At 47.0% G+C, this 14,023-nt stretch overlaps 1 gene segment (V, D, J or C); it reads left to right on the forward strand.

Annotated features, from left to right (window-relative positions):
* The first annotated feature begins 4,761 nt into the window (after nucleotides 1-4,761).
* On the forward strand, nucleotides 4,762-5,288 carry LOC113889217. The segment is given in 2 exon segments: nucleotides 4,762-4,871; nucleotides 4,954-5,288. Coding segments are annotated over 2 exon segments (366 nt in total).
* Nucleotides 5,289-14,023: the final 8,735 nt, after the last annotated feature.

The following is a 14,023-nucleotide window of genomic DNA, read 5'->3' on the forward strand; positions in this document are numbered from 1 at the left end:
CACCAAGAGTCTGGAATCTGAGAGATCAGATCATGCTCTCCTGGGACACTGGTGCTTTTGAGCAAGATCTCAAAGAAAGATGCAAGATAAAGATTTCTCTCCAATGGGTTATGGATTTTTATTCCTTTTTTAGCAGGGGTATTGAGAGCCTCATTCTTCTTGGGAATGTTAGGTGAGGCATTATCTGGGAATACTTGGTTAATGTCAAGTATGGGGTTCTTATTCTGTAGAGTGTCCTGGCAAGTCCTCTGGCTCATTCTTTAGTTTGAAAAGTGCCATCGTCCTTGGGGGATCCCAAGGGTGAATTTCTATTTCCCAGTCTCTGCCAAGAAGCCCACACATAGCATCTGGTCAGACAGCCACGAGCAGGGTTATAGAGTCAGGGTCGAGGAGTGCACAGGTCCCTCAGTCTGTGGCAGCACATGGTTCCTCCCAGGGACCACGGCCTGCAGTGCCCTGTCCCCAGGGGCAGTGCTTGTGGTCACCAAGTAAGTGGGAGCCGTGTGGGAGACACTGGTGGATGTGAAACCCACGTTCTAGCTTATATCACTCTGCTGATCATTGTGCCAACTTCCCACACGTGTGGGGCTCAAATCAACACACACACATTCCCTTTCAGTCCATAGTTCAGAGTCTGATATCAGTTTCACTGGATTGGAATCCAGATGCGACAGGACCACAGTCCCAAGGCTCTCAGGGTCTGAATGATCTGTGCCCCCAGAATTCAGGCTTGGAAGTCCTGTGCACCCAAGAGGATGCTGTGAGAATCGGGGTCTTTGGCAGATGCTTAGTTCATGAGAGGAGAGTCCTCATGATCTGGGTTGGAGTCTTTCTAAGAATCCCCAGAGAACATATTTGTCCCTGTCCACCAGGGAAGAACCCAGCAGGAAGGTGCCAGATGTGAACCAGGAAGGAGGCCTCACCAGAAGAGCAGCCTCACTGGTGTCCTGATCTGGGGCTTACAGCCTCTAGGACTGCGGAAAATAAAGGCATGCTCACAGACCAGCCCACCTGAGCTCCTGTTGCACTCTGAAAGGATAAAGTCAGGGACAATCTGCTTCTTTGCCGTGTCCAGTCTAGAGCTTCACTGCCTGCATCCCTGGCTCTCAGCCACTTCCTTCATCTGCACAGCCCAGCAAAGCACCTTCCATCAGTGGTCACTTCTCCCAGGGTCAGATGCCCTTGGCCTCCCTCTGATGAACACATTTGTGGTTTCAACTGGAGCCACATGATAATCCAGGAAAAGCAGACCTCTCAATCAGTCACATTTTCCAAAATCCCCAATGCCATGTTAGATGACATTCAGAGACTCAATGAATGATTCAAACACAGTCCACCTTCAGCCCTGCAAATACATCCTTCCCACAGGCCCATTACACTTAGCAAATCCCAGAAAACCTCCCAAATGTCCACCTAAGAATTGACACTAAATTATAATGGCAATTATAATAAAGATTGTAGAGCAAAGTTGGTCTAAATACCATCAACCCCAAGTCCCAAATCTAGTCCTCTAACTCAGCTATGCGTGAGGATTTGTGTTCTAAAATACAACACGTAGACAGGCATATCTCAGCTACAAGGAGTTTCATTCCGTAAAAAGGATAAATGTAAGTCAGAAAGGACCCCTGGTCCCAGTGTGCACTAGTGCTCAGTGCTACAGTTGTGTCTGACTCTTTGCCACCCTGTGGATTATAGCCTGCCAAGCGCCTCTGTCCATGGGGTTCTCCAGGCCGAGAATACTGGAGTGGGTTGGTATTTCCTCCTCCAGGGGATCTTCCTGACCCAGGGACTGAACCCAAGTCTCCTGCATTTCTTTCAGTGCAAGCAGATTCTTCACTGCTGAGCCTCCAGGGAGGCCCCACTGGCCCCGACAGTGTTTAAATCCATCCATGCAAACCCTACCAAGTCCAAAGTCTGGGAATAATCTTCTTTGGCTCCTCTTCCAGCCTCTGGGGCTGTTGATCTGCCCCTTTACTTTCCACTCCTTTTTGTGGGAGGTGGTGCATATTTGAAGCTGAGCACTTTCACCAGCCTATTTCCTGCTGCTTGGATCTTGAACCATTGCTGTGACCTTCAAGGAAAAGACAATTGAGGATGGTGCATGATCCTTTCTATTCATTGTTGAATTTGATTTGCTCATAGATTTTGAGAAGTTTTGCATTAAATTCATCAAAGGTATGTTTTATAAAAGTCCCTAGAGAAACTTTCTGTTCTGAGACTGTTGCTCCCTGGAAGATTTTAAAATTACTCTGACGAAATTCAATTTTCACACCGACAATCATTCTCTCCATGTTGTCTCCTCCATCTTGATTCAGTCCTGCAGGGTTTACAGTTTAGGAATTTGTCCATTTCTTCTAGATTGTCCAATTTGTTGGCATACAACTCTTTGTAATAATCTCATATGTTTTCTGTATCTCTGAGGTATTAGCGTTATGTCTTTTCTGTTTTTAATTTTATTCCAGTAAATTCTTTTTCCTCCTTTGGAGACTGGCTAAAGACTTATGGTTTTGTTTGTCTTTGAAAAAACGACAATGACAACAACACCAGCTGTTGATTTAACTGATCGTTGTTGCTGTTGTGTGTGTGTGTGTGTTCATCTCATGTGTGTGTGTGTGTGTGTTCATCTCAACATTGTTAATTTCTGCACTGTTTTGTCCTTTCCTTCCTACTACTGCCTCTGTGCTTTTGTGGTGTTCTGTTCTAATTTCTGTAGGTAGTAAGTTGGATTCTTTCCTTCCATTTCTTGAAGAAGGCCTGTATCACTGTCAGCTTTCGTTTCAGAACTGCTGGGCCGGCATAGAGTTTAGAGATAAGAGTGTGTTAGTCAGTCAGTCGTGTCTGACACTTTGTTGCCCCAGAGACTGTAGCTCGCCAGTCTTCTTTGTCCTTTCTAGGCAAGAATCCTGGAGTGGGCTGCCATTTCCAACTCCAGGGAATCTCACACCTGGGGAGTCAACCCAGGTCTCCTACATTGCAAGTGGATTCTCTACCACAGGAGGCAAAATTCTCATTATCTACAGAACACTGTAGATAGAAAACCCTAAAGACTCCACACAAAGCTATTAGACCACTCTCATCCAGAGAGCCCTGAACTCAGTAAGTCAGAGTGGGTACCAGCATCTGATTGCTCATGGCTTAGGAGTTGTTGGGGATTCTCTGGATCCCACGTCTGATGCCATAAACTAAACCCCATAGAAACCAACTGGCAGTGGATGTGGGGATGTGTCTGCAGCCTTCCAGTCCCGTGAGATGAGAAGCATATTTCGGTTTTACAGGTGGTCCAGTGGGATCACGAGATCAGAGAAACTGCTGAAGAGTGGAAAGCCTGTTAGGCGTGCCCCACAAGACTCCACTGGGTTTGATGATGGATGAAGGTGTTGAGCCAAGGGATGAGGACACATGTAGGAGCTCAGTGACCTCGATGCCAGAGGCCACAGTTCCAGGGTCACCCTCAGGAGTCTTGACCGTGTTGCACAGCATCGGGCACAGGTGACCCCACAAGCTCTGAGGCACAAGGAGGTGGGGCCTCTCCCCAGAGCACATTCAGGTGTCAGGAAACTGGATCTGGCACAAAAGACATGCTCATGCAGAACTGCTGTGGCCAAAGCCAGACTGGGAAGGCCTTTTCATAGACAGTAGGTTCTCAGTCAGTGTACAGGTCAGATCCCTGTGCCGAGGAAGAGCTGACCTGCACCAGACCCGAAGGGGTGACATCTCAGGGCAGGAGAAGACCAGGGTCACATGGACAGGGCGTCAGTCAGAGTGGGGACACACACTGGTCTTTTTTGCTCCAGGAGGGATAACACCACTGATGACATGATGACAGCACTCCCCACCCCGGGCAAACCCGCTGTAAATCCACACATGCTGTGACTGTCGTCAGCCCCAGTCTACATCCTCACACACAGAAATGCAGGTGTGAGGCCACAGCCGCAGGGCCACAGGGAGATGGGGGAGCGGAGCCCTAAGGAGCTCCCAGGAGCTGTCTGTCCCCACTCCTCAGCAGACTTGGGGTCCTCAGTGTCCACCCTCAGGGAAGAGATGCTGAGGTTCACGAGTTCCTGCAGACACTCAGTTGTGCACAGGAAAATGCAGCCCACTGGGCAAGTCAGCCGTGCTGGGAAGACGAGCATCTCAGCACAAATGTCTACTGTGTCCACAGAATTAATACTGCGCTTAATTACTATGAACAAACCTCCTCTAGATTGATTCTTGAGGTGTTTAAGCTGTTCAAGATGAAAAAACAGTCAAGAAAGCAAAGGAAAATATAAATGCTTTAGGAATTCTGATAGACATTAAATTGTACTCAACTCCACTTGAATTCAGTGTGATTATTACTTGTATATTTTTCTCTGATGTTTGTATATGGAGTAAGTAAACATCAGCTAATGAGAAAAGAAAAAAAAAATAAGTTTGTGTCTAACAAATGGCTGGTACCTGAATGTGTGGTGGGCATTTGTTGAGTAACAGAAAACACATTCGTGGGATTAAAGTCTCTTCCCCAAATCTGCCATTTTCCCTGGAAGCATTTTTTTCCTGACCAGCCCTTCTTCATCATTTCATTCCTCAAAGTCTTCCTGGTGTGGGGAGGGGGATCCCAGGAAGGGCTGAGTTCTCTGAGGCCACAGACAGCACCCCCTCACAGGGGGAGCCCAACACACAGGACCTCTATTCACTGCTTTCTGCTTTTTATACAGAGGTCCCTCCTGTATGCAAATATCCACTCAAGTCACAGGGTAGAAACACAGCACCAGCTCCCTTAAATTCAGGCTCCTCCTGAGGCTTGAAGAGACTTGTGGGAGTGGTGACTCTCATCTGCTCCAAGATGAACCCACTGTGGACCCTCCTCTTTGTGCTCTCAGCCCCCAGAGGTGAGTGTCTCTGGGTCAGACATGGGCACGTGGGGAAGCTGCCTCTGAGCCCACGGGTCACCGTGCTTCTCTCTCTCCACAGGGGTCCTGTCCCAGGTGCAGCTGCGGGAGTCGGGCCCCAGCCTGGTGAAGCCGTCACAGACCCTCTCGCTCACCTGCACGGTCTCTGGATTCTCATTGAGCGACAAGGCTGTAGGCTGGGTCCGCCAGGCTCCAGGGAAGGCGCTGGAGTGGCTCGGTGGTATAGACACTGGTGGAAGCACAGGCTATAACCCAGGCCTGAAATCCCGGCTCAGCATCACCAAGGACAACTCCAAGAGCCAAGTCTCTCTGTCAGTGAGCAGCGTGACAACTGAGGACTCGGCCACATACTACTGTACTACTGTGCACCAGACACAGTGAGGGGAAATCAGTGTGAGCCCAGACAAAAACCTCCCTGCATGGGGGCCCGTGACCACCAGGGGGCGCGCAGTACTCACTCAGAGCTGAGCCCTGGAGCAGGTGCAGAAGAGGCGTTGGGCGGTGGGGGGCCTGGGGGGGGATTCTCCTCAGAGCTTCTCTTTCCTCCTCCTGCCCAGGAGCTGCACCTCAGACCCTCTTCTGTGTCCTGGTAATTCCTTGTGCTTTATGTCGCTCTCAGAAAACTGTGTTTATATATATTTTAATTTTTCCTTGAAGCAAGGATAGCTTTATGCAAACACACACACACACATATAATACTAAACAGCTAAAATTTTTCACCTTCATTTCTCTTCTTTCAAAGGAACTCAGTAAAAACATTTGCCTCTCATGTTATTTTCAACTATTAACTATCCTGAAAGGAAACCTAAGATATTTAAACATTTTTAATCTTTGTTTTGTTTTTGTCCATGAAGAAGGAAGAGACTCAACCTCCTTCTATCTGTCAAACTGCAAGTAGAATCTGGAGCAAGCAGTGTCTAAGGCTCCAGTGTCAGGGGTCCCCAGTGCTGCATATGCAATGATTCTCATCATTCACAGGTTCTGTACTGCAAATTCACCTACATGCTAGCTTTTATTAGCGTCTTAACATAAACACTGTTGCCTTGTGTCCTTATATAGACATTGAGAATTTGGCCAGTTCACTGAGTCACTCAACACACACACATTCCAGGTGAGGGCAATCAGGGTGATACCATCTCGCCTCAACGTCTCTGAAGTCCACACCCCATTCTGAGCTTATGTCTGGATCATTCATACGGGGAAATACAGAGGTCCTCAGGTGGATTTGTCCGTGGGTCAACGTGGAGCCCACCACCATCTGTCCTCTCTCCCATCACAGTGACCGTCACTGCCACAGCGAAAGGAAGCAGGAGCTGTGCTAGGCTCAGCCCTGAGGAAAGACCCAAGGACTGAGAGGACGAGGGGCTGAGCTGAGATGGGCAAGGGTCAGGAGGTGGGGGCCATCAAGATGGAGACTCTGGGCTCATAAAGGGGGACCTGCCCTGGGATCTGGTTCCAAGCCATCTGATAGACACACTGCTTTCCCACCCTTGCTCGCCAAACATGTAAATTCAGAAGGCACCCACGGGGATCCTGGGATGACCAGGGTGAGTGTGACCACAGCCTCTCTGTATTCACAGGAATAGAGCTCCTCAATGCAAATTCCTCCTCAACCTCCAAGGAAAAATCCACCCCTGGGCTATGGGAGCTCACCACTGTCTGCTCATACAGGATGAAGGTCTCAGTAAAGGCCAAGCTGTTGTGTAGAAGATGAGACTCTGCAGTCTTCTCCTCTGCCTTGGGCAGTTCTCCAAGGGGAAGGTCAGGCGTCAGACACGCATCTGTGGGGGTGATTGTGACAGCAGGTGACTGACTGGGCTTGAATCTTCTTGTCCCCGGGTGTCCTGTCCCAGGTGAAGGTGCAGGAGTCGGGCCCAGACCTGGTGAAGCCCTCGCAGATCGTCTCCCTCACATGTGCTGTCTCTGGTTACTCCATCACGTGGTTATGGTGAGAGCTGGGTCCACCAGGCCCCAGCGAAGGGGCTAGAGTGGATGGGAAGCATATATTATAATGGTGACACTTACCACAGCCCCTCCATCAAGAGCCACACCTCCATCTCCAGGGGCACGTCTAAGAACCAGTCCTCCCTGCAGCTGAGCTCCGTGACCACTGTGGACACAGCTGTGTATTACTGTGCAAGAGACACACTGAGGGGACCTCAGTGTGAGCCCAGCCACAAGCCACCCTCCAGGTGCCCCTGAACCACCAGGGGGCTTGTGGGACACACCGAGCACAGGGCTGAGCCCAGGAGCAGGTGCCCTGGGCTTGGAGGGGATGCTCAGGAGAGACTGTGCTTTCCTCTTCCTGCCCAGGAGTCCACCAGAGACCCTCCTCTGTGTCCTAACGTCTCACTGCTGTGCTTTATGTCACCCTCGGCATACTGTGGGAATATGCATATGTTTTTGCACTTTTAATTTCCTGTTGAAGTAAAATGGATTTTATACATACACATTTAATACTTTAGAATTAAGGACAATTTTTTGGTTTACTTGTCTTCTCAAAGGATCTCAGCATAGCCCTGAGGCCCATCACCATTTTCCTGGTGAGTCTGAATCTTGAAATCTATGAAGGTTCTGAGAAGACACAGGAGATTTTCAGTCGCTACAATGTTTGTTGTTTTTTACATGTGGAAGGAAGAGACTCACTCTCCTTCTTTCAGTGAAACTGCAAAAACAGGTAGAATTCTGCCGTGTCCAGTGTTAGAGGTGCTAGCACAGAGAGCCCCAATACTGCGTATACAGACATCCTCGTTATTCAGATTCCGCATTTGCAAGTTCACCTACTTTTTAGCTACTATTAGCATCATAAAACATATACCATCGTTTCACGGTCATTAATGGACATTTACAATGTGGACTGCCTTTACATCATCAAACACACACATGTTTCTACTTGAGGGCAGTCAAGCCCATTCCCTCATGTTTCATCCAATCATGTCAATCAGTCTCCTTCGTGTTCACTTTACTGAGGTATTTTCACATTTTGTGCTCCTAAGTTGACAGTTTCCCTCTTGAAAATGACCCCGTGTGTAGTCCTCACGCACAGGCTAGTGCTTCTAAGCACCCATTGCGGCAAGCTAACTTTCAATAGAAAATATCTCTCTCAGAAAGGTTCATTCAGGCAAGAATGGTACTTCTGGGCATGTGAGCTTGACATTGATGCCTCAGATATAAACACCATTTTTTAAGATGGGATTCAGATCTCAATCTCTGTTATTTAAGGTAGCCTTGGAAACTTGGTTGAGTTCCAAATACAGATGGTAAAATGGAGATTTATTGACAAGAAGGAGATTGACTGGACGGACAATGACCATGAGGAGACTTCAAGTTCAGGGGGTCCTGGCTAGACTGTCTCCCAAGGATTCTTGATCAATAGACATCAGGGAGATCAGAAGCACCTGGGAGACAGCAGGTTTAATGAAATGACCCCAACATTGAGGGTGATCAGAGTAAGTGTGCTCACTAGTCTGACTTAGGTGTCTTGATAAAACTAGGAAAGGGTGGACACAGAAACCCACAGGTCAAGACCTTGTTGAGAAACAAATTTCAGGAAGCCAGAGTAAAATGTGGTAAAGGCATCCTTGTCACCTTGGGAGTCAGAGTTCTTATATTCATTCACCTAGTCCTCTGAAAGTCAGCTTTAATCCAAAGGAAGATGATCTGTCTGGTCCCTCCCCGTCCTGCTGGCATCTCTGAGCTGTGAGCATCTCCCGCGTCTGAGGAAGGTGAGTGATGTAGTGACTTCTGTGAAGAGGTCTCATGCTTTCTCCTTCCCAGGTGTCCTGTCCCAGGTGCTGGGGCGGGAGTCGAACCAGGACCATTGGAGGCCCTCTCCTCACCTGGTGTGTCTGTGGATTCTGCACCACACAGAGCTGCTGGGACTGGAGCCCTCAGTCTTAAGACTCAGAGCTGCAGTGACGGGGTGCTTTGGTCCCGGGAATAGCACAGCATAGAGCATGTCTCTCCAGAAACCACTCTCCACCCAGGACACGTTCATCTAGCTCCATGAGGACCTAGGACACAACCCTGTGTTGCTGTCCCAGGAGGTCCAGGAAGAAGTCAGACCCAAGCCTCGTAACACTGCCTTCAGGGCTGCTCCAAGCACCAGGGGACACCCGCCTTCATCAGGAAACAAGAGGACACTTTTCAGGGCAGGAGAGAAAATGTCAGGATGGGGTTTTCTCTCAGAAGCTGGGGTCTCTCCACTGGAACATTCCCTCCCCTGCAAGCTCCTTCCACTGTCACCCCAGAGAGCTTTCCTGTTTCTGAACCTGGGACGTGATTTCATGGAGTCAGGCTGGTCTGTCTTTCCCCATCTGTCTTAGGACACGCTGCATAGAAATATTTCCTCAGGGGACATACTAGGTCACTACCTTCTGTTACTTGCTGTCAACTTTTTAATTATTAATTCTTCTACTTAACTTCGAGTCTGTTTTCACCTTCAGATGGATTTCCAAATCCTCTCAGGCTGAAGTTCTCCCCAGCCCTGTTAGACTCTGTGTCTTTCATTTGAATAGTGAGTAGTATTTGAAGTTGGCAATTAATGTCATAGACCACTGGAGTGACTTTTTCCCCAGAGGACACTTGAAAATGTCTGGACACCAGTGAGGCTGTCGTAAGGGGTGAATTGTAGGTGGCTAGTTCTGCATTTGGTAGACAGATAAATAATAGATGAAATAGAAATGAAGATAAAAGGAAACAACGCAAACAATTGTATCCTAACCATACGGTTCAGTACAGTCCCTTGGTCCTGTCCGACTCTTTGGGACCCCATGAATCACAGCATGCCTCGCCTCCCTGTTTCACCAACTCCCAGAGATTACTCAAACTCATGTCCATCGAGTCAGTGATGCCATGCAGCCATCTCATCCTCTGTCATCCCCTTCTCCTCCTGTCCCCAAGCCCTCCCAGCATCAGAGATTTTTCCAATGAGCCAACTCTTTGCATGAGGTAGCCAAAGTATTGGAGTTTCAGCTTTAGCATCAGTCCTTACGATGAACACCAGGACTGACCTCCTTTAGAATGGACTGGATGGATCTCCTCACGGTCCAAGGGACTCTCAAGAGTCTTCTCCAACACCACAGTTCAAAAGCATCAATTCTTCAGTGCTCACCTTTCTTCATAGTCCAACTCTCATATCCATACATGACCACTGGAAAAACCATAGCCTTGACTACATGGACCTTTGTTGGCAAAGTAATGTCTCTGCTTTTTAATATGCTATCTAGGTTGGTCATAACTTTAAATAACCATAAAATTTAGTCTATAAATTCAGCGAGTAGTAAAAGCTCAGAAGTACAAAGGTGATATGTGAATGTACTTGAAGATATTTGTAAAAACATAAATATTCAAATAATTGGTAAATACTTTTCTAGCCCACTCCTCAGTCAAGCAGTGATTCTCTGTTTTCTCTCTATGAAATCATCACATACATTACCAGTTGGCTGCCATTTCCATTCCTTCCAGCTAGTGGATGAGTGACCTTAATTTTACATCATCCCCAGCATTTGAGCACTTTAGTATTTTGTACTTTAGCTCCTCTAAAGGTGTGTAACAGCATCTCATCCTCCTGTTACTTCTTGCTTCCTAAGTGGTCAAACAGGAGATGACAAGAGTGAACATCGACATTTTGGAATCAGCCAACTAAGATGGACTGGAATGGGTGGATTTAACTCAGATGACCATTATATCTACTACTGCGGGCAAGAATCCCCTAGGAGAAATCGAGTAGCCATCATAGTCAACAAAAGATTCTGAAATGCAGTACGTGGATGCAGTGTCAAAAATGACAGAATGATCTCTGTCCATTTCCAAGGCAAACCATTCGATATCATGGTAATCCAAGTCTATGCCCCGACCAGTAATGCTGAAGAAGCTAAAGTGGAACGATTGTATGAAGACCTACAGGACCTTCTAGAATTAACATCCAAAGAAGATGTCCTTTTCATTACAGGGGACTGGAATTCAAAAGTAGGAAGTCAAGAAACACCTGGAGTAACAGGCAAATTTGGCCTTGGAATACGGAATGAAGCAGGGCAAAGACTAATAGAATTCTGCCAAGAGAATGCCCTTGTCATAGCAAAACCCTCTTCCAACAACACAAGAGAAGACTCTACACATGGACATCACAAGATGGTCAACACCGAAATCAGATTGATTATATTCTTTGCAGCCAAAGAATGAGAAGCTCTTTAGATTCAGCAAAAACAAGACCAGGAGCTGACTGTGGCTCAGATCAGGAACTCCTTAATGCCAAATTCAGACTTAAATTGAAGAAACTAGGGAAAACCACTAGACCATTCAGGTATGACCTAAATTAAATCCCGTATGATTTATACAGTGGAAGTGAGAAATAGATATAAGGGACTAGATCTGATAGAGTGCCTGATGACCAATGGATGGAGGTTTCTGACAATGTAGAGGAGACAGGGAGCAGCACCATCCCCAAGGAAAATAAATGCAAAAAAGCAAAATGGCTGTCTGAGGAGGCCTTAGAAATAGCTGTTAAAAGAAGAGACGGGAAAAGCAAAGGAGAAAAGTAAAGATATACCCATTTGAATGCAGAGTTTCAAAAAATAGCAAGGAGGGATAAGAAAGCCTTTCTAGCAATCAATGCAAAGAATTAGAGGAAAACAATAGAATGGGAAAGACTAGAGATCTGTTCAAGAAAATTAGTGATACCAAGGTAACATTTCATGCAAAGATGGGCTCAATAAGGGACAGAAATGGTATGGACCTAACAGAAGCAGAAATATTAAGAAGATGTGGCAAGAATACAAAGAACTGTACAAAAAAAGATCTTCACGACCCAGATAATCATGATAGTGTGATCAATCACCATGAGTCAGACATCCTGGAATGTGAAGTCAAGTGGGCCTTAGGAAACATCACTATGAACAAAGCTAGAGGAGTTGATGGAATTCCAGTTGAGCTAATTCAAATCCTAAAAGATGATGCTGTGAAAGTTTGCACTCAATATGACAGCAAATTTGGAAAATTCAGCAGGGGCCACAGGACTGGAAAAGGCAGTTTTCATTGCAATCCCTAAGAAAGGCAATGCCAAAGAATGCTCAAACTACCACACAATTGCATTCATCTCAAACACTAGCAAAGTAACGCTCAAAATTCTCCAAGTAGGCTTGGGACAATATGTGAACTGAGAACTTTCAGATCTTCAAGTTGGTTTTAGAAAAGGCAGAGGAAACAAAGATATAATTGCCAACATCTGCTGGATCATCGAAAATGCAAGAGAGTTTCAGAAAAACACCTATTTCTGCTTTATTGACTATGCCAAAGCCTTTCACTGTGTAGATCACAATAAACTGTGGAAAATTCTGAAAGAGATGGCAATATCAGACCCCCTGACCTGCCTCTTGAGAAATCTGTATGCAGGTCAGAAAGCAACAGTTAGAACTGGATGGAACAGACTGGTTCCAAATAGGAAAAGGAGTATGTCAAGGCTCTACATTGTCACCCTGCTTATTTAACTTATATACAGAGGACATCATGAGAAACGCTGGGCTGGATGAAGCACAAACTGGAATCAAGATTTCCAGGGGAAATATCAATAACCTCAGCTATGCAGATGACACCACCCTTATGGCAGAAAGTGAAGAAGAACTAAAAAGCCTTTTGATGAAAGTGAAAGAGGAGAGTGAAAAAGTTGGCTTAAAACTCAACATTCAGAAAACTAAGGTCATGGCATCCGGTCCCATCACTTCATGGCAAATAGATGAGGAAACAGTGGAAGAAGTGAGAGATTTTATTTTGGGGGGCTCCAAAATCACTGCCGATGGTGACTGCATCGATGAAATAAAAAGACGCTTACTCCTTGGAAGAAAAGTTATGACCCATCTAGACACCATATTGAAAAGCACAGACATTACTTTGCCAACAAGGTCCATCTAGTCAAGGCTACGGTGCTTCCAGCAGTCATGTATGGATGTGAGCGTTGGACTTCAAAGAAATCTGAGCCCCGAAGAAATGATGCTTCTGAACTGTGGTGTTGGAGAAGACTCTTGAGAATTTCTTGACCTGCAAGGGGATCCACCCAGTCCATCCTAAAAGAAGTCAATCCTGAATATTCATGGGAAGGACTGAAGTTGAAGAAGAAACTCCAATACTTTGGCCACCTGATGCTAAGAGCTTACTCATTTGAAGAGACCCTGAGGCTGGGAAAGATTGAAGGCGAGAGGAAAAGGGGATGACAAAGGATGAGACGGTTGGATGGCATCACTGACTCCATGCACTTGGGTTTGGGGAAACTCCAGGAGTTGGTGATGTGACGTTGGTGACGCCAGGGAGGCCTGGCGTGCTGTGGTCCATGGGGTCACAAAGAGTCAGACAGGACTGAGTGACTGAACTGAACTGAAATAGTCAGATGATAAAACAATATCTATATGAAAAGACAGGGCCATCCTATACTGTGTCTTCAGGCCTCTTCCTAGATGCAGTGATTTCAATGTAGCTCATAAAACACGTGCTCCCCTAACCAAATTCAAATACTGAGAGAGCTGAAGAAAAGAGACTTCACAGGGACCCAGAAAGGCAACGGGCATGGTGATCACACTCCATCCCCACTTACAAGGACAGTGCTGGTCCACATGGAAACTGCTCCTCATGCTCCAGGGTACAATCCACCCCTGGGTAAGGGAGCTCACATCCCTCCTCCCACAGGGCTGAGGTGTCAGGCAAGGCAGGGTTGTGGTGTAGAAGACAAGGGTGTGGGGTCTTCTCCTCTGCCTGGTGACAGCTCCCCAAGGTGAGGGTGTCAGGTGCAGACATGGGTCTGTGGGGATGGTTGTGACTGCAGGTCATTGACACCGACTGTTTCTCCTTCCCAGGTGTCCACTCCCAGATGAGCTGCAGCAGTCGGGCCAGAACTGGTGAACCCTCACTCACCCTCTCCTGACGTGCACTGTCTCTTCTTACTCCATCACGTGGTTATTGTCGGAACTGGATTCGCCAGGCCCTAGGGAAGGGGCTAGAGCAGATGTCATAAATAAGCTATGATGGTGACACTTACTACAGCCCCTGCATCAAGATCACACCTCCATCTGCAGAGACATCCAAGAATCAGTTCTCTCTGCAGCTGAGCTCTGTGACCACTGAGGACACGGCAGTGTGCTGCT

Source organism: Bos indicus x Bos taurus, unplaced genomic scaffold, assembly GCF_003369695.1.
Source record: "Bos indicus x Bos taurus breed Angus x Brahman F1 hybrid unplaced genomic scaffold, Bos_hybrid_MaternalHap_v2.0 tig00011622_arrow_arrow_obj, whole genome shotgun sequence".
NCBI lineage: Eukaryota > Metazoa > Chordata > Mammalia > Artiodactyla > Bovidae > Bos > Bos indicus x Bos taurus.